This window comes from Schistocerca piceifrons, chromosome 11, assembly GCF_021461385.2.
Source record: "Schistocerca piceifrons isolate TAMUIC-IGC-003096 chromosome 11, iqSchPice1.1, whole genome shotgun sequence".
NCBI lineage: Eukaryota > Metazoa > Arthropoda > Insecta > Orthoptera > Acrididae > Schistocerca > Schistocerca piceifrons.
Window position 1 is genome coordinate 121,700,654 of NC_060148.1, and position 24,037 is coordinate 121,724,690.

A 24,037-nucleotide genomic window follows, 5' to 3' on the forward strand; every position below is an offset into this window, starting at 1 on the left:
ATGTTGTCATTTACCTTATCGTAAAGTCATCAGATGATGAAAACGAATTGTGGAGTGATAGAAAAGATATCTGTATGATGTGGAAAATAGCAATTGACTGTAAATAATGAAGAGTATGAAGTCAACCACATGAGTACGGAAAGGAATGTGATAAATTTCGTTCACACGATAAATCATACAAACCTAAAAGCTGTGAACTCAACTGAATGCATAGGAGCTACACTTATGAATAAATTGAATCATAACATCCTTATAGATAATGCTCTGAGAAAGCAAACCAAAGACTGATTCCTTGGCAGACCACTTGGAAAACGTAACAGGTTACTAAAGAACTGGCTTACATTATGCTTATCTATTATCTTGTGGACTATTGCAGTGTGGTGGGGGACATGAAATAAATTGAAAGAAATGCAGCTCGTTTTATACCATCGCAAAATAAGGGAGAGTGTGCTATGGATATGATACGTGAACTGGGGTGGTGGTCATTAAAACACTTTTTTCGCTGTGGCACTAATTTATCATGAAATTTGAAACACGAATTTTGTCGACAGTGTGATAATATTTTATTGATGCCCATCTAAGCAGGGAGAAATTATCATAGTAAAGTATGAGAAATCAGCACCCACATGGAAAGGTGTAAGTGCTCGTTTTCCCTGCATGCAGTGAGAGTGGAATGGTAGAGAAGTAAATTACAAATGATGGTTGGATGACCCTCTGCCAGGCCCATAATTATGAATGGCAGAGTAATCATGTACATAAAGATCAGGCATCATCGCCATTTTACATAGTAACAAAACATATGAAAGTTACAGGTAGATCAGTTCTCAAACGTTTCTTGGATGGACAGGTATTTTAAACAATTTAACATATGCGGCACTTCATAGATGTTAGTTGTAGTATCATGATATGACGTAATGGGCTCAGAGATGTGAGATGCACGGGGCAGTGTGTGCTTCATGAGAGTTGATGGAGCACTGGCCATGGGAGTGGAGGTGTCAGAGGCTCATATCAGTGAAATATGACATGCATCTGAACTGCACTTGGAATAGGAGCTGCTACACATACAATTAGTCAAAGCATAGGCAGGAGAGTCCTCATTACTTCCTTCCCCCCTCCCGTCCCCATTTGTCCTGTGGACCTCAAGCCGTAGCTGCTTTCCTGTCATCTCTAACTCCCGTCCTCTCCCCCCCCGTCCCTCCCGTCCTCTCCCCCCCCGTCCCTCCCGTCCTCTCCCCCCCTCCCCGTCGTTCTCGTCCTCTCCCCCCTCCCCGTCGTTCTCGTCCTCTCCGCCCCTCCCCGTCGTTCTCGTCCTCTCCCCCCCCTCACCGTCCTTCTCGCCCTCTCCCCCCCTCCCCGTCGTTCTCGCCCTCTCCCCCCCTCCCCGTCGTTCTCGCCCTCTCCCCCCACCCACCCCATCGTTCTCGCCCTCTTCCCCCCCCACCCCGTCGTTCTCGCCCTCTTCCCCCCCTCCCCGTCGTTCTCGCCCTCTTCCCCCCCTCCCCGTCGTTCTCGCCCTCTTCCCCCCCCTTCCCCGTCGTTCTCGCCCTCTTCCCCCCCCCTTCCCCGTCATTCTCGCCCTCTTCCCCCCCCCTTCCCCGTCGTTCTCGTCCTCTACCCCCCCCTTCCCCGTCGTTCCCGCCCTCTCCCCCCCTCCCCCGTCGTTCCCGCCCTCTCCCCCCCTCCCCGTCGTTCCCGCCCTCTCCCCCCTCCCCGTCGTTCTCGCCCTCTGCCCCCCTCCCCGTCGTTCTCGCCCTCTGCCCCCCTCCCCGTCGTTCTCGCCCTCTGCCCCCCTCCCCGTCGTTCTCGCCCTCTGCCCCCCTCCCCGTCGTTCTCGCCCTCTGCCCCCCTCCCCGTCGTTCTCGCCCTCTGCCCCCCTCCCCTTCGTTCTCGCCCTCTGCCCCCCTCCCCTTCGTTCTCGCCCTCTACCCCCCCTCCCCGTCGTTCTCGCCCTCTACCCCCCCTCCCCGTCGTTCTCGCCCTCTCCCCCCCCTCCCCGTCGTTCTCGCCCTCTCCCCCCCTCCCCGTCGTTCTCGCCCTCTCCCCCCCTCCCCGTCGTTCTCTCCCTCTCCCCCCCTCCCCGTCGTTCTCTCCCTCTCCCCCCCTCCCCGTCGTTCTCTCCCTCTCCCCCCCTCCCCGTCGCTCTCGCCCTCTCCCCCCCTCCCCGTCGCTCTCGACCTCTCCCCCCCTCCCCGTCGCTCTCGTCCTCTCCCCCCTCCCCGTCGCTCTCGTCCTCTCCCCCCTCCCCGTCGTCCTTGTCCTCTCCCCCCTCCCCGTCGTCCTTGTCCCCCTCCTCCCCTCTGACTCCCGCCCTCTCTCGCCCCCGCCCTCTCTCTCCCCCGCCCTCTCTGGCCCCCGCCCTCTCTGGCCCTCACTCTGAATATGCTGTAGGCAACCATGACATGTCATGTCATTGATACAGCATGTTGCACAGGTAGACCATTTTGAAGATGTAATTTCTCATCATATCCTAATAACCATACCAGAACCACCAGTATCATTGGTCTGATCGTTTCTCTTCTTTTCCTGCACTGATGTCTCATTCTCACTGCTTATAGCGCCATATTTTCACCTTTTGGCGGAAAGTGAAAAATTATTTTTCAGTGTACTCGATGAGGACAACTGTTAATGAACACCCTAAACTGCCACAGTATCCTGGAAAGTATAGAGCTCACACAGCAGCATCTGGAGCACTGTCAGTGTAATTATAATCACTTAAAACGCCTTGGGTCGACTTCTTGTTATGAAAACTGGTTGCTTTTCAGACAGTTTTACACTCAATAAATTCATAATAAAGTTATTATGACATCCAACAGAGATACCACACTCGTTCAACAAATACTGCTCAGCAGGGGTTTTTATCAGCAGCTTGTGTTTATTCTTGTTGTTACAGTGTAATAATTATGGTGTCTTCTGTCAGTGTCTTTTACAGTATGCAGTGTGTGTCGCATATCTCTAACCATTCAAACCAGCCATAACAGACTTATTATTCTCCATGAGTTCTGTCCACAGTTTGTGGTCTACTGGCTAGCATTGCTGCTTCTGGAATATGGCATCCTGGGTCTGATTATTGGCTGTGTTGTTATGACTGGGTGTTTTCACTGTCGTCATTTGATCATCATCATCATTCGTGACAGTGGCTACATTGGACTGTGTAAAAAAAGACTGCAATAATTGGGACTGATGGCCATGCAGTTGAGCCCCCACAAACCAATCATGCATGAGTTCTGTAAGTAGGACAACTGTACTTTAATATATATTTAGATAAATGGTATATGAAATTCTGGTTGACAGTAATATTCATCAACATTACATGATGGAAATTGGTGATACAATTTCAGAAGAGACAATTTCAGAAGAGGGCCGTGGTGGTGGTGGTGGAGGAGGAGGAGGAAATAACGACAACAGAGGATACAGTCATATCACCATGATTCCTGCTTTTATGGTAGGGGAAACTCTTTCAAATGGAGAAATGCACAATCCAAGCAATGTTTGTGCTACACAATAGAACATTGCTTTGCAGATTCCTGCCCTGTAACTTAGTTGTGATGTGATGAGTAGAAATCGAGACATTGTACAAGAAACAAAGTTTTGTTTTCACTCAAGGTATTTTAGATGAGATTCAACAGTGATGAAACAAAATCTTGATAATATAAAAATATTCAAAAGAACATACCCTCTTTGCATGATATTAATTTTTCTGAGTAAAAGCTTTAATAGGCTTGCTTGTATTCACAGCAGTCTCCAACCCTGGCATCAAATGCATTGACAATATTTCCTTACTAGGTGGAACCAATTGTAATATTTTCATGGTAATGTAAGAAACGACCCACCAGGGTAGCCGAGAGCGCTAACGCGCAGCTTCCTAGATTCAGGCATGCACGCCATCCCTGGATCAAATCCATCTGGTGGATTAATGATGAAGGTCCAGTGTACTGGCCAGCCTGGATGTGGTTTTTAGACGGTTTTCCACATCCCACTGGGTGAATACCAGGCTGGTCTCCACATTCTGTCTCAATTACACGGCTTGCAACCATTTTCAGACATTCACACTTTCCCATGGATTACACCGGATGTAGGCAGTTAGGGCACACTAATCCTGTCCTGTAGGGGGGAGTGGCGGTAGTCTTTGGGAGTGGCGAGCCCATCGCAAAACTAGTGTATATATGCAATGGCACTTCGCAACCATCCTCAGCCGAAAGACCAAGTAAAAGTGATGAAGTCCCATTAATCCCCCGACCGCACTAGTTGTATGATACAGGGGTACTGGAGTATCTAGATAGAATGTAAGAAACTGTTTTTGTTCATAATGACAACTCTTTGGTTTGAGAATTGAGAGAACAAAGGAAGGAATAAAGTAGAGGTAACAGCTATAGTGCCAAACGTTTTAGCAAATGTGTAAACCATCAGCAGTGTTGCAAACCATCAGCAGTGTTGCTGTTCAGGCTGTAGTACTTGTGTTATTAAAATACATGTGCACTTCCATCATGACTGCAATAAGAGTCTATGAATGTACATGCCACAAAAAATGTTGTGCAGTAAAGATTAAGGATACGACACAAGTACTCAGTACCTACACAATGCTTACGTGGAGGTCTCTTAAACAATTGATAAATAATTATCATCAAAATTTATGTATTGTTGACGTTTTCCAGAAATTCTGGTTTTTATTCTGGTTTGTTTATGGTTGACTGGCATAGTCTAAAATTTAAATTGTTACCTTTCTATTTCTTAAAGTAGTAGAAATAAAACTATTTGTTTGAAACCTCAATTGCATACTTTTTGATTTCTTTCTTCATTATTTATATTCTGTTACTTCACTTCCATATGTATGAAAATACATGTAACTGAGTTTTAAAAAGTTACAATGTTTAGTGATTCAGTTGTGAACTTCTAGAATCTGACACACAACGCTACTGGTTACGTTAAAAAACCCGTGTGATCCCAATTAAGAGTTTAAAATCATTCGAAATTTAGCAGATACCATGCCAAACAGAACTATATACCAAACACAATGCAAAAAAGTTAGAAGTTACAGTCAGAACAAAAGAAAACGCTGGAGCATGCATGCCTCCAGTAGTTTGTGATCTTTCATGTGCAACATGATCACATGGGGACCTGAAAGGCATCACAGTTCTGTTCTGTGGGAAAGGGTTTAACTGCAGGTGGAGTTATGGGACCCAGATACTACACGGGTAGCTCATGCATTAGCTATTGTCACTGCTACTCGATATGTAGTCTCAGACTGCAGTGTTTAATGTGTGTGTCCTTAAGTTATTTGTGTTCTGCAGTGTCGGGTGACCAAATGTAAAAATTTTCAAAAAGGCTCACTGCAAATATACTGGAAAATTTACAACCATTTCAATCATTTTAGACAGCATTTCCATTTGTGCAAGGCTTCATATAAGTTGCAGTGCCAAAAACATAGTCTTAGATTAAAACCATCTGCAAGTTTGTCATTCACATTCATTCATCAGTATGCATTTTTTCCATAGATTGATGTGACATTGATTATTGTTCATGAACAGTCATTATCCACCTGATAAACATCCATACAAGATACCTAACCAAAATAATTATGCTTGCAGTAGTTCTTGACTCATTGGGAATCAAACAAAAAAAAAAAAAAAAAAAAAAAAAAAACTGTTTGCTAGGTGAAATAAATTTTCAAAGGTGAAAGTATTTGCCAGACAAAGGAAAGCCATTTCCAGAGCTACGATAATAGAAGAGGAACATTTAAAAATTATTTCTCTTAATTAAAACATGTAACCGAAATTTTTTTTTATACAATTAATAAATCGGTGTAGACTATTAATTTGTAGCACTGTATTTTAAAAAGACTGTAACACTTGAAAGTGAATTATTTTAATTCTCATCTAAAAATTTCAGATCAAATTGGCAGTGACTCAGATTAATCATTATTTTTACCTCATCAGTTCCTTACTTCTGGTGGAATATTACAATTTTAAATCTCTAACAATTTCTGCACTTTTATGAATTCTCTCTTATAGTACTGGATTTATGGACACCTAAATATTGTTTCTTTGTTGTTTGTATATCAGTATTTAACATCCGCCTCCTTACTCTTCAGATTGACTCAGTGTACTGGTGGGAGCAGTGGCATATCATGTGAAGAAACTTGTCACCATAGACTGGTCCAGGATGAGTTGTTGATAGACATGGAGAAGTCAACACACGAGTTTGGTACCAATACAGAAGATATGACTGTTGATAAGAACTGCTCAGTTGCCATGCGGTATAACTTTAGTACGTGGGAAAAGGAATTACATGTATATAGCTGTAATTTCTGCCAACAGAGCTTTCCTTCAAAATACAGATTCATAAAGCATGTGTTTATTCACATTGATGGTACGCTACCACCTTTATATGTTTGTAAGTGGTGTGGTGAGGTATTTCACAGTAATGTTAGTTTGAAAAAACATTTGCGAATGAGTGAGAATTACCGTTTCTCAACTGCTGGCAACCATGAAAATTATGGCTATAGCAATGAGCATCAAAGCACTAGCTTCTCAGATAGTGAGCCAGAAGTTTCTGTCACAGAACTCAATAAGCTGAATTCATACAAGGAAACATGGAAAGCTGCAAACAAGTGTGATAATTACATAGGTAACACAATACTCAGAAGTTTGAAACTATGGAAATGCTATGTATCCTGATGACATAATCGTCTATGGAAGTGATAGCAAACTGTATATGCAGTGATCAAGGGACGTATTCTTAAGGTTCAAAGCAGTGAAGTTAACAGTGAGTACAAAAAAGTGCTATTTTGTGATGGAATAGATAGCATACCTAGGACATATCACAAGATGGAGTTGAGACAGACTTAAGGTTAATTAGAGTGTATGTGAATTTCCTGTACCATAATCTGTCAAATAGTTGCAATCATTCTGCATTTGTGAACTATTAGCACTGGTTGATAAGAGGATATGCGGATATTGCCAGTAGGTTACACAATTGTTAAAAGAAGGGTACTAAGTTTGTGTGGTCAGAACAGTGTCAGCATGCTTTTGAGGAGTTAAAAGAAGCTTAAACATTGAGTCCAATTGTGGCACTTCCAGATTTTAATACAGAACTTGTTTTATTATGTGATGCATAAAACCATGCACCAGGCTGTGTTATCAAAAGAGGTGCAATGTGCAGACCATCCAGTAGCTTACACTCAAGGCAGCTGAATTCTGCAGAATGAAATTATTCTGCAATGGTGAATGAGATGTTAACCTTATTTATGGACTCACATATATCAAATTTACCTGTATGGTGAAACATTTAGAGTAATAATAGATCATGTAGCATTAAAATGGTTGCTGAGGTTAATGAATCCTTCCCAATAGGCTGACAGGATGGACAGCATGACTATGCAAATTTGATTTTGAACTCATGCATAAAACTGACTGGCAGCATGGAAATGCAGAAAGCTGAAGTACAAAAGCAGCAGTATTACATATTACTCCGATTATCAGGGAACTACAAACCCAAGTAGAAGTCTTAGAGGGAAGTAGTTATTAAAATGGTTGCAGTCTGTAGAAGATAAGTGTTCCAGCTAGGGGTAAATTTTTTGCAAGAAGAGCAGTATTTAAATGGCCTAAGGAAAGTACAGAAGGAACTACCACCGAAGTTGAGATTGGTTTCAGAACCTGAGCACAAAGACTTGCCCTTTAATTTGGAGTAGCCACAGCATCAATGAGAACTGATGGAAGAAAAGTTTAGATTTTCATTTCTGTAACAGTAGCAGGGAAACAAGCACATCACGAGTGCTACGTAATTCGTGCATAACTCGTCACATGGGGAATACTGAAGAAATTTGTAAGAGTAAAAACTCAGCAACTGTTATTAACTACAAAGGACAAAGGTAGATATGTAGCAGTGGAGGAGGCAAATTTACAAAAATGTCACCGAGAGAAAATCATAGTCTGTCCGTGTATGGTAATATCAGTGGGGCAGGATTCCTGTGCAGTGAAATTGCTAATGGGACAAAGGAGGAAAGAGAATGCAATTAAAAAGTGGTCCAGCCAGAATTGTACTTTCAGCAGGTCAAGGCACATGGGCTGTACCCTAGCTTTGACAAGATGGTAGTAGCAGCTAGTTTTTACAAGTAGAGGGGTAGATCAGCAATGAGGGTAGAATGAAAGGTGAATGCTTTCTTATTAAATGGAACAGCATGCAACGTAATGGGACCTATTTTCTGCTTGTCCACCATGATTGCAGGTATAACTCACTTGAGCCTTTCACAGCCACATTTGTACTGGCCAGAAGACCCCATGGAAGTGCCACCTGCCGCAAATCTAACCAGCTTAAATCAAACTCTGGGACCAAAACTAGTGTAGTCTATAAACACGCTTCTGAACCAGCAGGAGGGACCAATCTTCCTGGAAACGTTATTGCAGCATGTAAATTCATATTGTGAAAATCAGCACCAGAATGAGACAACACTGACCACTGTCATACCAACCACTGCAGTGGCACTTGTTCTGCTGAGCCTTGTGTTGTTCTGGCACATAAAAGACAATAAAAACTACTGAGTACAGACCCAGCCATAGTTCAGGTTCCACTGAGTTCGATAACCCAAGCATAAAAGCAGAAGAATGAAGTAGAATGCACAGTGATATAGTATGAAGAATAATCGACTTATCTTCGCTTTTAAGTGGGAAATAGACAGAAAAAACTGGGCAAGAAGCATAGTAATGAAATTACTACCATGGTGTTTGAGTCAAGGTGCAGGGCAAGGGGCCCTATGGAAATTTACGATTCAGTGAAAGGGTTAAGGTAACCAATTGTTAGAACAACACTCAAGAGGTGAAATAAGGCCAGAAATACTTGCCGCCAGTAAATCTGGTGTAATGGGTAGCATAGTTTGGTCAATTCGAGGGACAGAGTCTTCATAAAAAGAAGGTCAATGAAGTGTATCAACCATAATTGGTAAAAAAAAAAAATATGCCAGAAGGTAGGTAAGGAAGAAAGTTAACATTTTTTGTTAATTAACTTCAACCCAAATAATTTTTTTAAAAAAATGTGCTGTAAAGCAAAGAATTTATGGGGTAATAATTTTGTAGATGAATAATTTACAGAGTAATACATTTGTATATGAAGACTGGTGTATTGTTACACATTATTAATACTAGCTTTCTGTTAAAAATAATGGATAGTAAATTTGATATATATATATATATATATATATATATATATATATATATATATATATATATATATATATATATATATAATGGAAGGAAACATTCCACGTGGGAAAAATTATATATAAATACAAAGATGAGGTGACTTACCGAACAAAAACGCTGGCAGGTCGATAGACACACAAACAAACACAAACATACACACAAAATTCAAGCTTTCGCAACAAATTGTTGCCTCATCAGGAAAGAGGGAAGGAGAGGGGAAGACGAAAGGAAGTGGGTTTTAAAGGAGAGGGTAAGGAGTCATTCCAATCCCGGGAGCGGAAAGACTTACCTTAGGGGGAAAAAAGGACAGGTATACACTCGCACACACGCACATATCCATCCACACATACAGACACAAGCAGACATATTGGTCTTTAAATATGTCTGCTTGTGTCTGTATGTGTGGATGGATATGTGCGTGTGTGCGAGTGTATACCTGTCCTTTTTTCCCCCTAAGGTAAGTCTTTCCGCTCCCGGGATTGGAATGACTCCTTACCCTCTCCTTTAAAACCCACTTCCTTTCGTCTTCCCCTCTCCTTCCCTCTTTCCTGATGAGGCAACAATTTGTTGCGAAAGCTTGAATTTTGTGTGTATGTTTGTGTTTGTTTGTGTGTCTATCGACCTGCCAGCGTTTTTGTTCGGTAAGTCACCTCATCTTTGTATTTATATATATATATATATATATATATATATATATATATATATATATATATATATATATATATATATATATATATATATATATGAATATAATAGAGGGAAACATTCCACATTCCTTCTCCTCCCTCTTTCCTGACGAGGCAACCATTGGTTGCGAAAGCTAGAATTTTGTGTGTATGTTTGTGTTTGTTTGTGTGTCTATCGACCTGCCAGCGCTTTTGTTTGGTAAGTTTCATCATCTTTTTATATATATATATATATATATATATATATATATATATATATATATATATATATATTCCAAAACTACATGCAAATCAATTACAATTGGTTCAATGCAGGGAAAATGCCAAGAAAATATCACAAGACTTCAGAAGAAAGGAAAGAGAGCAACTTAGCAAATGTCTAGACTTAAAATAAAGGAAAAGAGAGAGGAAGAAAGAGCTGTGAATAGTATGTATGAAGAAAGTAAATGCACAACCACTCATGTCACCATAGTATAATCATCAGAATCCTATTTAGGTTCATACTAATCACCATAAACTTTAGGAAAAGCAGTGAAAAGATAGCTACATCCAGACAGTCCAACTCAGAAATATGCAGTAACAAACAAATTAATTGTTCCAGTGGAACAATTTCCATAATGTTTAAGCACACATTAACAACTCAAACTGGATAACAAGGTTTCAGAAAAAGAGAAGGAAAGTTTAATTTTTTTACAACAGGGATAACAACCTGTCAAGCACCTGACAGATGGGATACTAAATTATTTAAAGATCCGAAGACAAAGATGCACAGGGTTTTGTAAAAACATTACATGGTACTTTCAGCTCAGGGAGCTTATGAGCAATTCTAGGCAGACACAGAAATGGGGCAAATAAAAAATACTTTCATTCATTACACATTTTATTGCTTCTGAATACACCTCAATGTATGTATGAAGGTATCATGCTAACTCTGATTATCTGGTGAATGCAATGAAAAATGACACTGGAAAGAGCATTTTTTATGAGGTAAGGAGTTACTGGAACATGTAGTCTATTGTTAATTCATGTGTACTACGAACTCATGTATAAAGTGTAAAAGCTATAGCTCCTAAACATCATCCACATTGCATAATAAAGTTGACTGACAAAGAAATAAAATGGCATAATGGATTGATGTTGACAGGCAACAAAATATGCAGAAGTTAATGGTACCATCACTGATGTAGTGCCAGAAATTGATAAGCAAATTTTACATTAAATATTTCAGTTTCATTAAAAACTCACAATCTGCTGAATTGAGGATATGTGCAAAATAGATTTCTCAAATCTGGAGATCTGCAGACTGACTCTGTAGATAGTGTGTCTATGATTAACGAAGAAAAAAGTCTAAGTGCTCATTCATAAGATGAATAAGTACAGGCTTCACAGGTTGCACCTGGATGTTGCAGAAACATCATCACTAATGACGTCTAACACATGAAAGAGTCTCTGTTGCTGTGTTGTCATATACATAATACCTGCTGTAAATAAGATCTCCCATAATTGAAAATTCATTGAGATGGCTGTACTTCTCTATTTGAAAACAAGTACACATTATCCAGTTTGTGTTCAAGAGTATTAAAAGTGGAAAAGGACTGTTATTCTTTGCTGCATGACATGGTAAAGTTGTCATGGATGCTATTGGTGGTACAATGAGGAACGAAGTGTGGAACCAGATGAAACACAGAAAATGATATGCTGACTGAGCTACAGATTTTTTATAAGTGTGTACAAACTTAAATTGAAGCAAAAACCTTGTTTAATGGTACTGGAAGATAGTTTCTGGACAACAGAGAGAGTGTAACTCACATTCAGCTCAAACACTTTTGCTCATATTCAAAACTATTATTATTTTTAGCCGTAAGCTATCATAATATTGTTGTCACTCTAACCATGAAGCTTGAAAAAACCAATCATCATCTTGTAACTATGGATGCAACCCATCAAAGATGTGCTTGGTGTTCAGAGTTGGAAAATGATTTTTGCAGGGATCAAATGCTGGAGATGAAGACACAATTGCAACAGATGCTGTCAAGGATGTGCATGTTGATCTGATAAATCCTGGATTGTTTGTCACTGTAGAAACTTTAATTGAGGGAGGTATAAACCCATTCCAAAGGCTACAATTTATTCACACAATACAAAAGTGACAGTACTTTTCGTTAGAACTGAACAAATTTGAACATTAATAAATTAACCAATGACTATTTAAAAAGCAACAGATATTATTTATGTCTTTAAAATTGGGACCTACAACTGTGTTGCAAGATGAATCTTTTAAGAAGAAAATGTAATATAATGAAAAACTGAAAGACTTACGTATTTAAATCGTATGATTTATGTATAGTTTTAGTTTTTTAGAGTATTAAAAATTGCATTATGAATTACGCTATTTGTGCAAGCCGTGTGTCCCAAATGCAATTAGTTTTTCACTTTTATCCTCAAGATTTAAAGTTTTAGATTCAATTACTGCATGCCTAATTTAACACATTCTTTATGTTTTTGGATTTTAAAAGAAGGGTGCAATTCAAATAATTTCTGATTTAAACATAATTTTAAAAAATTCTTTCAGAAGCTGTATTTAATTCCACACAGCCAACTGTGTGAAGATATTATCAATCATTAGAAAAGGAATGTTACTATAAAAATTAATGAAACTCACTTTTCATACATGTTATTGCCCAAGAGGGAACTTGGAATCACTCTTTCCTCAGCTGAATTGTACTTTTGATTCAACTGACCTGTAATAAGTAAGTATATGGTTGTATTCCCTTTAAGAAATAATTGTATCTCTATCCACTGAAACTACCAGGCCTACTGATCATACAACAAAATCAAATTATTTCCAACATCAATTGGTGGATATTTAGTAGTTCAGTCATTTCTACAATGAAGTAAACAAATTTATTAACTAATTTACATGGTCTGCCAATCCTTCAGCGCATTTTCTTCATATGAAATTACTTTTAGAATATATGCTTATTTTTTTATGATATTTCAATGCACCCTTTGGGTTGTTCATTAAAATTATTTAAACCGATACCTCAGAACAAGAGTAATTAGATTTTATGTTGGTTAACTGTCACAACACAGCTGACCCAAACACTACTCCTAAAATATTATGAAAATCAATAGTGGACAGATTACATTAACCTCTCAACAGAGCCACATCATTTTATGACAAGAAATTAAGAATGTTCTGACATTTACTCAGCCATAACCTTACGTGCAGATCAGAATTATTTTGAGGAAATATTAAATTCTTTATAAATTCAAGAACTAAAGACAATATGATTCATCACTGAAGACTTAGCACACATCCACTGAGTTAACTGTGTTGTAAACGGTATGTACAATACCAATCCGTGTTTGCAACATCTGTATTCAAACACTGGGCTTAACAGACCAAGTTTTATTTTGAGCATTATATATACTTCCACAATGAGATTTTCACTCTGCAGCGGAGTGTGCGCTGATATGAAACTTCCCGGCAGATTAAAACTGTGTGCCCGACCGAGACTCGAACTCGGGACCTTTGCCTTTCGTGGGCAAGTGCTCTACCAACTGAGCTACCGAAGCACGACTCACGCCCGGTCCGCACAGCTTTACTTCTGCCAGTATCTCGTCTCCTACCTTCCAAACTTTACAGCTCTCCTGCAAACCTTGCAGAACTAGCACTCCTGAAAGTAGATATTGCAGAGACATGGCTTAGCCACAGCCTGGGGGATGTTTCCAGAATGAGGTTTTCACTCTGTAGCGGAGTGTGCGCTGATAATGAAACTTCCTGGCAGATTAAAACTGTGTGCCCGACCGAGACTCGAACTCGGGACCTTTGCCTTTCGCGGGCAAGTGCTCTACCAACTGAGCTACCGAAGCATGACTGATGCCCGGTCCTCACAGCTTTACTTCTGCCAGTATCTCGTCTCCTACCTTCCAAACTTTACAGAAGCTCTCCTGCGAACCTTGCAGAATTAGCACTCCTGAAAGTAAGTTTTAATCTGCCAGGAAGTTTCATATCAGCGCACACTCCGCTGCAGAGTGAAAATCTCATTCTGGAAACATCCCCCAGGCTGTGGCTAAGCCATGTCTCTGCAATATCCTTACTTTCCGGAGTGCTAGTTTTGCAAGGTTCGCAGGAGAGCTTCTGTAAAGTTTGGAAGGTAGGAGACGAGATACTGGCAGAAGTAAAGCTGTGAGGACCGGGCGTGAGTCGTGCTTCGGTAGCTCAGTTGGTAGAGCACTTGCCCGCGAAAGGCAAAGGTCCCGAGTTCGAGTCTCGGTCGGGCACACAGTTTTAACCTGCCAGGAAGTTTCATTATATATACTGGTTAGACAGAGATGAAAGGAAACACGTTTACCAATAAAATGAAAAAAAGGTAAGGCATATGTACCCATTTCCAGCAATTATTTGGTTTGTATATGGTTCGTGGCATATTTCCCTAATTTTAATATACAACAGATACAAATAAGAGAGACTTAAATAATCAACAAAACGTTCTCCTTCACTATTTACAGCAGTCTCCCAATGCTGGGATGACTTTTTCATTCTGTAACTGTACAAGTCATGGTGTGATGGTGGAATGACAGCTGCGTAGTGCTGGAATGGGAACAAGAAAAGGGCTGGACGGGTGAGAGCAGTGACTAATGAAGGTTGAGGCCAGGACGGTTACAGGAATGTAGATGTATTGCAGGGAAAGTTCCCAGCTGTGCAATTCAGAAAAGCTGGTGTTGGTGGGAAGGATTCATATGGCACAGGCTGTGAAGCCGTCACTGAAGTGAAGAATGTTATGTTTGGCAGCTTGCTCACCAACAGGGTGGTCCACTTGTTTCTTGGCCATAGTTTGTCAGTGGCCATTCATGTGGACAGACAGCTTGTTGGTTGTCATGCCCACATAGAATACAGCAGTGATTGCAGCTTAGCTTGTAGGTTACATGACGGGTTTCACAAGTAGCCCTGTCTTTGATGGGATAGGTGATGTTTGTGACTGGACTAGAGTAGGTGGCGGTGGCGGAGGACATATGGAACACTTCTTGCATCTAGGTCTATTACAGGAATATGGGCCATGAGGTAAGGGGTTGGAAGCAGGAGTTGTGGAAGGATGGACAAGTATATTGTGTAGGTTCAGTGGAAGGCGGAATACCACTGTGGGAGGGGTGGGAAGGATAATGGGCAACAGTCTGTATATGTGTGCGCGTGTGTGCGCGTGTGTGTGTGTGTGTGTGTGTGTGTGTGTGTGTGTGTGTCAACATGCCAACGCTTTCGTTTGGTAAGTTACATCATCTTTGTTTTTAGATTTATAATTACAAAAACACACATCAGGCAATTCCAAACAAATCCAAATGACTTACAGATACAAGGAGATATCAATGACAGACACTGGATGAGGATCCATGAGTTAAGTTCTTGGGCATTCAGATCAATAATAAATTAGGAGGCACCAGCATGAGAATGAGTTAACCAAAAAGCTCATATCTCTCTGCCCTGCAATTAATGAATGTTCCTCCAGAATGTCAACTTGCAGAAATGCTTCCTAGCATGCTTTCTCTCAGTACTATCCTATAGGATAATCTTATAGAGCATGGCAGCAATGAACAAATTAGTATTTATCCTATACAAGCTTGTAGCAGGATTGTGATGTGAACACCTTGCATTAACCTCTCCACTGACCTAGGGAAACTGGCACCTACATGTCACTATGGAACTCCCTATTGGCTTTTACGTTAAATAACATAAATTGTTTTTTATTTCAAGTTGGCTTTCCCAGAAGATAATTCCAAAAACAAGTGAAAGCTCCAAAAGATGTCATCATAATTGCCTGTAGGTGAGTAATGCTGAGGGGATCAACTTGACAAGTTTACCAATTTGTGGACCCCATTTCAATTGAAACCCAAGCAGACACCTAGGAATTGTCCGCAGTATGTTTCATTTAGTGTGTAACCAGTAGTATCTACTTCTTCCAGGAGGAGGTCATTTCTGATTGCTTTTCCATTTTATAAAATGAGTCTTCAAGGGATGACTTGAACTGGTAACTGCAATGTTAATAAGGTAAAGTGCTGTGCAATATGATACAGGACGTTTGTTGGTAGCGATCATGATTTAATATTAAACTTAAGTAATGGGATGAACAGTTTAGTGAGATAATACTGAACTGAATCTGAAGAGAGGGGAATTCTGTAACAAACTGAAGAAAGTTGACAATATTACAAAACACATAGATGGACCAAAAACAGAAGAGATGGAAAATTATCAGAAATATAATTTTTCATATGGATGGTATACCACTGCATTGGAACCTGCACTAAAGAGCACTTCTTACCAGTAAGCTGCCTGAGGGATTGATCAGCTAAAGGGGCTGCAGAACTGACCTTGAAATTTGCTTCATCTCACAGTATGGTATCTTTTTTATTGGTGGGAGTTTGTGAAAGGCTCCTCCTATGTGTCTCCTCTTCCAACAACTTTGGATGAACTATGATGCTACATGGAAACAGCAGTGAGTTTACTAAACTGACATGCTTGCATATGCATGGATTAGGTCTAATACCTGGATGCTTAAATGTGTTGACAAGAACATTGATATTTGTGAGCAGTAAATGATGAATCTGGTCCTAAACACAGCTGTGAAAAGCACCTTAATGTTGTATGTGCACACACATAAAATGTAAGCAATGAGAAAATCATATGGTTCCTTTGTAAATAAAGGCTTTGCAGGCATGTATAGAAGTAAAAATCTGACCCCAATTCTGTATCTTTATTTATGTCAAAGTTATAGCCTTGTGATATCTGATGATTTGAAACATCCTGAGGAATTGCTTATACAGGTATAACTTCTTTCATTGAAATATGAAGATCTTAATTTGTCTCTACAGGTTCCATCTATTACTGAATGTTTCAGAATTTTTTTCATTAAATTAAATTTGCTTTCAACACTGTAATCTCTGCTTTGGCAAGAGATGGGGTGTGAATGGATGAGGGATGAGCCAGGCTGCAAATCTTAAAGGCAAAAGCTCCCACAGGGATTTACCTCTGTGAAGTGTAGTGACAACTAGCTGTTTGTGACTAGTGCTAATCTACTCACACTGCTAATTATGGGAACTGCGAACAGATTATTTTGTATCTATGTATATGTACATTTACTACTATGAACAACATCACTGTTGATCCTACTACATTAGTTACCTACTTATTTTACCTTCTATCTCCACATACATGGATACACCACTACCCACCTAATGGCACTAATGGCGAAGGGTACCCCATAACCCTGCTGGTCATTTCCGTTCCCAATCCACTCGCAAATACGAGGGAAAGAGACTGTATATGTGCCTCTCTATCAGTCCTGACTTCTCAAATTTTATCTTCATAGTCCTTATGAGCTATGTATGTTGGAAACAAGAAAATCGTTCAGCAGTCAGCTTTAAATGGCAGTTCTCTAAATGTTCTCAATAGTGTTTCTAGAAGGAACATCACCTTCCCTCTGGGAATTCTCATTTGAGTTCCTGAAAGATGTCCGTTATACTTGTGTGTTGTTTGAACCTACCAGTAACAGATGTAGCAGCCTGGCACTGAATTGCTTCTCCAACAAAGTATTACTTTGCTATCTTGCTCTGGCTTCTCATGCAATTACCTAATAAAATTTCCAATTCCACAATTAATACAGAATCTCGCTGGCCATGTGCCAGTATCAAAATGATCAGCACTATTTCTCTGCATCATTATTAAGCACTCGCATTTTATGCTGTCGAGACCACAAAGGTTGCATGGCACTCTAGCTCAGAGAGCTAAGATGTTCACTGCACAACTTCATGTACTACTCAGGATAACTGTTATGGTCAAAAATCCTATTCATAGATTTCTCATGTGTCTTCCACTCTTTAATCTAAGTTACATATTTTCAACGTAACAAGTGGGGTACACGTCAGTGATTTCAGTGCCAACCACATGACATGGTCTTCCAGACCACACAACCAGCAACACACTGTTCTGCACACTTGCATTGGGAGCAGCACTCCATGCAGTGGACACTATCCCTGAACCTCTGGCCCTGGTGCCATGGAGACATATTGCTCGGCTTGTGATCTCTTGGGCTGCATACAAAGGCCAGTATGGCCTTTTGTATTTTCATGGTAAGTGCTCACCAACTACAATCCAGCCACTTTGACAACTACAGCTATGTCCTAGGGCACTGTTGTGGGCAAGCTCCTCATTTGCACATCCCTGACTACTATGTGTGGCGTTCTTATTTCTGTAAAACCCTTCTTGTGGAACGACACTACTACTGTTTCACTTACTGTCCTGTCTACTTGTGATGCCAATGCATGCCTTTCATTTGTTTAAAATGGCATAACATGAGTCCCTGTGACATTTAAGTCTTGCCTGTTAGCTGTGAATCAGCTACACTCCTTTACATACTCTCTGAGCTGTCCGTAGCATTATAGTTTGGATCCTCAACCTGTATGCTTGTATAATCACCACACATTCCAGTGTCTGAAGAAGCTAACATTTCAGTGCCTGAAAAATCCTTTATAACTTCAGGAAGTTTGTTTATGAACAATGAGATCGAGAGTGAGCCAGTACCTAACCTTCTGCAATTGTGTGTTGAACGTTCCCCAATCTTTGTCTAATTTCATTCCTGTGACATGTTTATCAATGTGAGCATCTTCTTCCCTTTGCAAGGTCATTAAGTGTATTTAAAAAATTAATCTTTCTTCTTTAGATCTGCCAGGACTTGAATGGTGAGGTCATAGATGGCTTCATCTATGTACAATCATTCACCAAAAGACATAAGACATACACAGAGTTTTTCTATGAATGAAAATTTTATAAGTAATACAACAGGTACCACAGAAGCTGCCACAATATCTACAGGTTGCAGCCTAAGTATCAGGGCTGATCTACAACACACAAATTTTATCTCTTTATCAAAACCCAATAAATTTTTAGGGAAAGTATAAGGCCAGTCAATGTTCTTTTGAATTTTATTTATCAGATGTTATTGAAAGGAGGAATATTTCTCAAATGACCTACACTATTGGAACTTACACTTCATCTAAATGTGAATTTCGGGACCATCACAGACAACAATTATACAATACAGTCGATATCAACAAGGGCAACAGAACAGCATTATACCAACCACTAGTCCCCTTCTATTTAAAACTGTCAGAACGTAAGAGGTGATATGAAAGTCAAGTGCAGGAGTAGAAGAATATTCTACAATTACGAACAGCAAAAAATTTCAGAAAACTGACAATCTGTGACAATTCCATTTCAATGCAACTTTTACTCTACACACTTACCAAAAGACTTATTTGACTACAAGCAATACATCAGAGATGTAAATACTTACAATATTCCCAGTTATATTCATTTCCAAATTAAATTCAGGATCCTCCTTGATAAAATCAGTGGACCAAGATATTCCCAATGGATTTTTAACAGACTGAAAGAAGAAAACAATCTGTGAATTATAACTGCTTGCTAACTTCTGTGTGTATGACACAGCTCTCAATATTCCTTTCTTATGATTATCATCCAACTTTGCAGAGATTCTTATCGATTGGGAAGAGTGAGTGTCAGAATGCATCCAAATCAGGGGAGAGAGACGGTGGGGTGAGGGGAGAGAGAGTGTGGGGTGAGGGGAGAGAGAGGGAGGGGGGAGAGAGGGTGGAGGGAGACAGAGAGTGGGGGGCAGGAAGGGAAGTGAGAGAGAGAGAGAGAGAGAGAGAGAGAGAGAGAGAGGGAGGGAGGGAGGGAGGGAGGGAGGGAGGGAGGGAGGGAGGGAGAGGGGGGTAGGGAGAGGGGAAGAGGGAGGGAGAGGGGGGGTAGGGTGAGGGGAAGAGGGTGGAGGGAGAGGGAGAGAAAGATGGAGGAGGCAACAGAGTGTTCTGCCCACCCCTCAATGAGGCAATAAGGTTAAGTTGCCCTCCCTTAAACAGAGTGGTAAAAGCCCTCCTCAAGAATTAAACATAAAACTAAGTCAGCCACTGAGGCATCATCTCCTGACACCACAATGAATGAACCCCAGCCTCCATGAGTAATCTGTCTACAAGACTAGTTCAAAACGCTCCTGTTGCAAATCAAACCCCACAGTGGTGCATCAGATCCTGTATCCACAAGGCCGAGGATCATGCCAAACCACATACCAGACTCCCATCACCAAGACAGGGTTGTATCATGGCTTTGTAAAGCTGCAGAAGGGCAGTGCACTCTGCACCCCTGCTGGTGTTACTCAGGTGACGAAGTGTACTGAGGTGCAGCAAGCACTTACACTTACACTGCCAAAGATTGGGATTTCATGCCAACTAAGACTCAAAGACCAGTCCTAAAAAGCAGTAAGTTCCTGCCTCATTGAGAAGTCTGTCATCAAAATAAAGTTCTGTTTGTGGATGAACCATACAATGTTGACAGAAAACCATCACATGGGTCTTGGCAGCTGAAAACGAAAAGCCATGGGCGAGTGCCCATGACCACGTCTTTCGTATGCCACCTTGCAGTCTACATTCAGTGACACACACACTAGAGGAGCAATAGTAAGAGGCAGAAATAGTCAGCATACAAGGAGGGTGATACTCATGACCTCTGCTACTGATGACCTCACAGCTGGAGGTGACCACTGATGGCTTGTGGAAAGACAGGGACACTCAGTACAGAGCCCTGCAGGACTTCATTCTCTTGGATATGTGGAGTGTTGTGGGAAGCACCAACTAGAACCCAGTACATACACTGTGACAGGAAATTCTAGATAAAAATTGGGAGTGGCTCCCACAGACCCCACTTGTGTAAGGCAGCAAAGATATGGTGTCACCTCCTGGTGTCACACAGCTTTTGCAGGTCAAAGAAGACAGCTACAATGCACTGACATTGGGCAAAAGCTGATTGGCTGGCAGACTGCAGGCAAACCATATTATCAGTAATGGAACAGCCTTGGCAAAAATCACACTGGGATGCAGCCAGAAGACCAAGACTCAAAGAGCCACACAACTGTCAGCTCTCTGCGCATTCAAGCAATTTACAGAAAACATTGGTGAAACTTACTGGGCGATAACTGCCCATCTCTAGAGGTGCCTACTCACTTTCAGCACAATGATGCTTTCTAATTCTTGCAATGAGAACTGGTCCTCGCTCCAGATCCAGTTACAGATGGCAAGGATATGATGCTTGTGAATGTGACCTGGCCCTGGTGCTCTATCAGGGCAGAGGGTTAGGACACTGATGAATCCATAGAACTTACAACTACTTAAACCTAACTAACCTAAGGACATCACACACATCCATGCCTGAGGCAGGATAGAAACCTGCGACGGTAGCAGTTTCTCGGTTCCAGACTGTAGCACCTCGAACCGACGGCCACCCTGAGCTGCAGGTCCTTACGATGGCCAGTGATCATAGTTAAAAGCTACAAAGAGTTATGTTCATTGAAACTGCCCAAAATTAGGAAAGTTGGGGGGGGGGGGGGGGGGGGGAGCTGGGAAACCAATGCAAACAATATGTCATGAGATGCTTTATCATCAGAAGGGATGTAAACACTGCAGACAGTACTATGCTGAAATGCACTTTACCCAAACAGCCACAGCCTCCAAAGGTGTATCAAGAGGCAAAAGTTTGCTAAACTGTGTATCCACAACATCTGCGCAAACTCCATTCCGAGTTCCATTGTGTGGAGCAAACTGGGGCCTCAGGGGTTGCTGGAATCTTTGCCTTGGCCACAGGAGTTGAACAGGTGGGATCTGCCAGTGTGGGGGTCCACTGGAAGGTCCTCCTCCTTGAACTACTCTTCTTGTCTTTTCTCTCCTTAGAGGATTTTGATGATGCCAAGGGCTTCTCTGAATCAGTTTCAGATAAAAATGATTATCGTAAAGCAGTGTGACCAACAGCCTGTGGCGCCTTCAGCCAGTTGCTGGTGTCCAGTTGTAGATCTGTGCAACCCAGGGAAGGAAATGTCCCCAAGGATCCCTTCCTGGCAAGAGAAGCCAGAAAAAGCTTAGTCATCTCAGGCTGGGAGGTGGAGCCAAACGTCCCTGGTGGATGGGAAGAGAAGGGGAGCAGTCAAACCATCAGGGGGTGGGGGATGGCCTGAGGGCCCACTACAGAAAGAGTAACAGACACAAATACCATCAACAAAAGGGAAATGTCTTTGTAGCTGTAGCATATGACATAGTGTACATGCTTTCCTTTTGGCCTCTTTGTCAGTAGGTTTGTCCAGAGTCTTGTATTCTTGTACCTTCTTCACTCCCTAGAAAACAGTGTAATCTGGCGAGCAGGGAGTGTGGTGCTTTCCACTGTGGACACAGATGGGGGCAGAGGCACACGAGGCATTTGCAAGAGATACTCATCCACAATCTCTACAGATAAGGATAGTGCTGCAATGCAATGACGTGCCCCAATTCCGGATACTTTAAGCACCAGAAGGGGGAGGGACCTACGGTTTCACATTGCATCCGTATACCATCACTTTGACCTTTTCAGCCAATGAATCACCCTAAAAGGCCCCTGGGGAGGGGGGGGGGGGGTGCATGGACAGAGAATGGAGTGGAAGGGAATGCAGGTCGAGGGTGTTAGAACTGGAGTAAATGCACACCCAGGTGAAGCCAAGAAGTCCACTACTTTTCCTTAAATAAACATTTCTTCATTCTGCAAAACAATGCTATATCATTATTGTACAAAATAGAAAACATGTAACATATCATGACAACTTTCTGCTTCCCTCCAGTGCCACAGTCCCAGTAGTGATGTCGGTGAATTATGGATGCTATGTAAGTTCCAAATTTAATTATTTCACAATTGAATGTAATTCTGAATTTGTCCTAAATCTGTACAAATAAAAATAAATATAACTGTTTTGCTTGCACCACTAGCAATCCTTCAGAAGTCATAGAAAACAACTCACATATGCTATCTGGACACCCATGGTCGTTGTCCTAGGAACCCAAAACTAAAGAGAAATTTTCCGCCATAATGAACAGGCACAAGGAATGGCCTTTGATGTAAAAAGCAGTGACCACTTGTTTTATGTGCAACAGAGTAAAGACTCATGGCTGGTTTACTCTCCTTCACTTATCCTGGTCTAATGATGCAGTCACACTCTTGGTACAATTATAGCTGTCAGTGAATATCTATGCATGCCACCAAAGTTAAGTTTACAGCTATTTCGCTATTGTTACATCCATATTTGTTCTTCCATGATTTTTCTGAAATCTCCTACCTGATGGGTGGACTTTCTCTGCATCCACCATATCCAGTATCACAAATTTATACCCACAAAAGCAGTGGCATAAATTCATTTTTTGGGCCACTCAACTGAAAGATTCTCATGGCATTTGTTGTCAAAAAAAAAAAAAAAAAAAAAAAAAAAAAAAAAAAAAAAAAAAAAAAAAAAAAAAAAAAAAAAAAAAGCTAACCGAGTGGTACAATGTGTGCAGAACAAATACAGCACTTCTGCAGTAGCAATATTAGCAGGTTCATAAATATATTTGTGTCAGTAATTTCCTTTTACTGTGTCTTTCTGTGTGGAAACCAATATTGTAAGCTTTTCTCTATCTGTATTTGGCTCTTCCGTGTTTGTGGGAATGTGAGAGCCTTGCCCTCATTTACTAATTTTGTCGTTAATCTTAACCCTGCTGTAGCTGCCACTGCCATGTGACTTAGACAAGCATCTGTTGAACACCTAGCTCAGGGGGCAACTTCACCAGTGTGACTTAGAAGTGGCCAAAAGTACATTTGACATTCTGGCAGCGAATGTTCTCAAAACAACTGAGCCACATATATATGAGAAGCAGAGTCGCTGCCAGGTAGTCAGTTTGAAAGCTACAATCTTCGCGATAACTTGGAAGTGATAATAAGTGAACAACTGCATTACTGGCTATTAGCACGGACTTCAGTCAGTATTGTGCTCAGTGATATTAGAAATCTGGGAGAGTCGCCAAGAGTGTATTAGTGCTAAGGGTACCAGCGATACATTTTTCAGTGCGAATAAAGTATTTATTCGAGAATAATTGGCATCTAATTTACCTACATTGTAACAATATAATAAAATGGATTGATATGTAATAAAGAAAAGAAAGTAGAAACATCTGATGATTCTGGTCAGCATTCATCTGCAAAAACACCACTAGATGTAAAGGCACAGCCCAGCACTTTGTCAAAACTTCCACAACGAA

The 24,037-nt window shown here is 41.0% G+C and overlaps 1 protein-coding gene across 3 annotated transcripts in view; it reads right to left on the minus strand.

Annotated features, from left to right (window-relative positions):
* Positions 1 to 24,037, minus strand: part of LOC124720520 — a 76,601-nt gene that overhangs the window by 16,717 nt on the left and 35,847 nt on the right. For 2 of the 3 annotated variants that reach the window (XM_047245879.1, XM_047245877.1), the window contains one exon: positions 19,132 to 19,320. In XM_047245879.1, the coding sequence (XP_047101835.1) occupies positions 19,186 to 19,320 (135 nt within the window). In that variant the 3' untranslated portion in view covers positions 19,132 to 19,185. Of the gene's footprint in view, positions 1 to 19,131; positions 19,321 to 24,037 lie in introns of those variants that run through there. The other variant, XM_047245878.1, reaches the window with a different exon arrangement.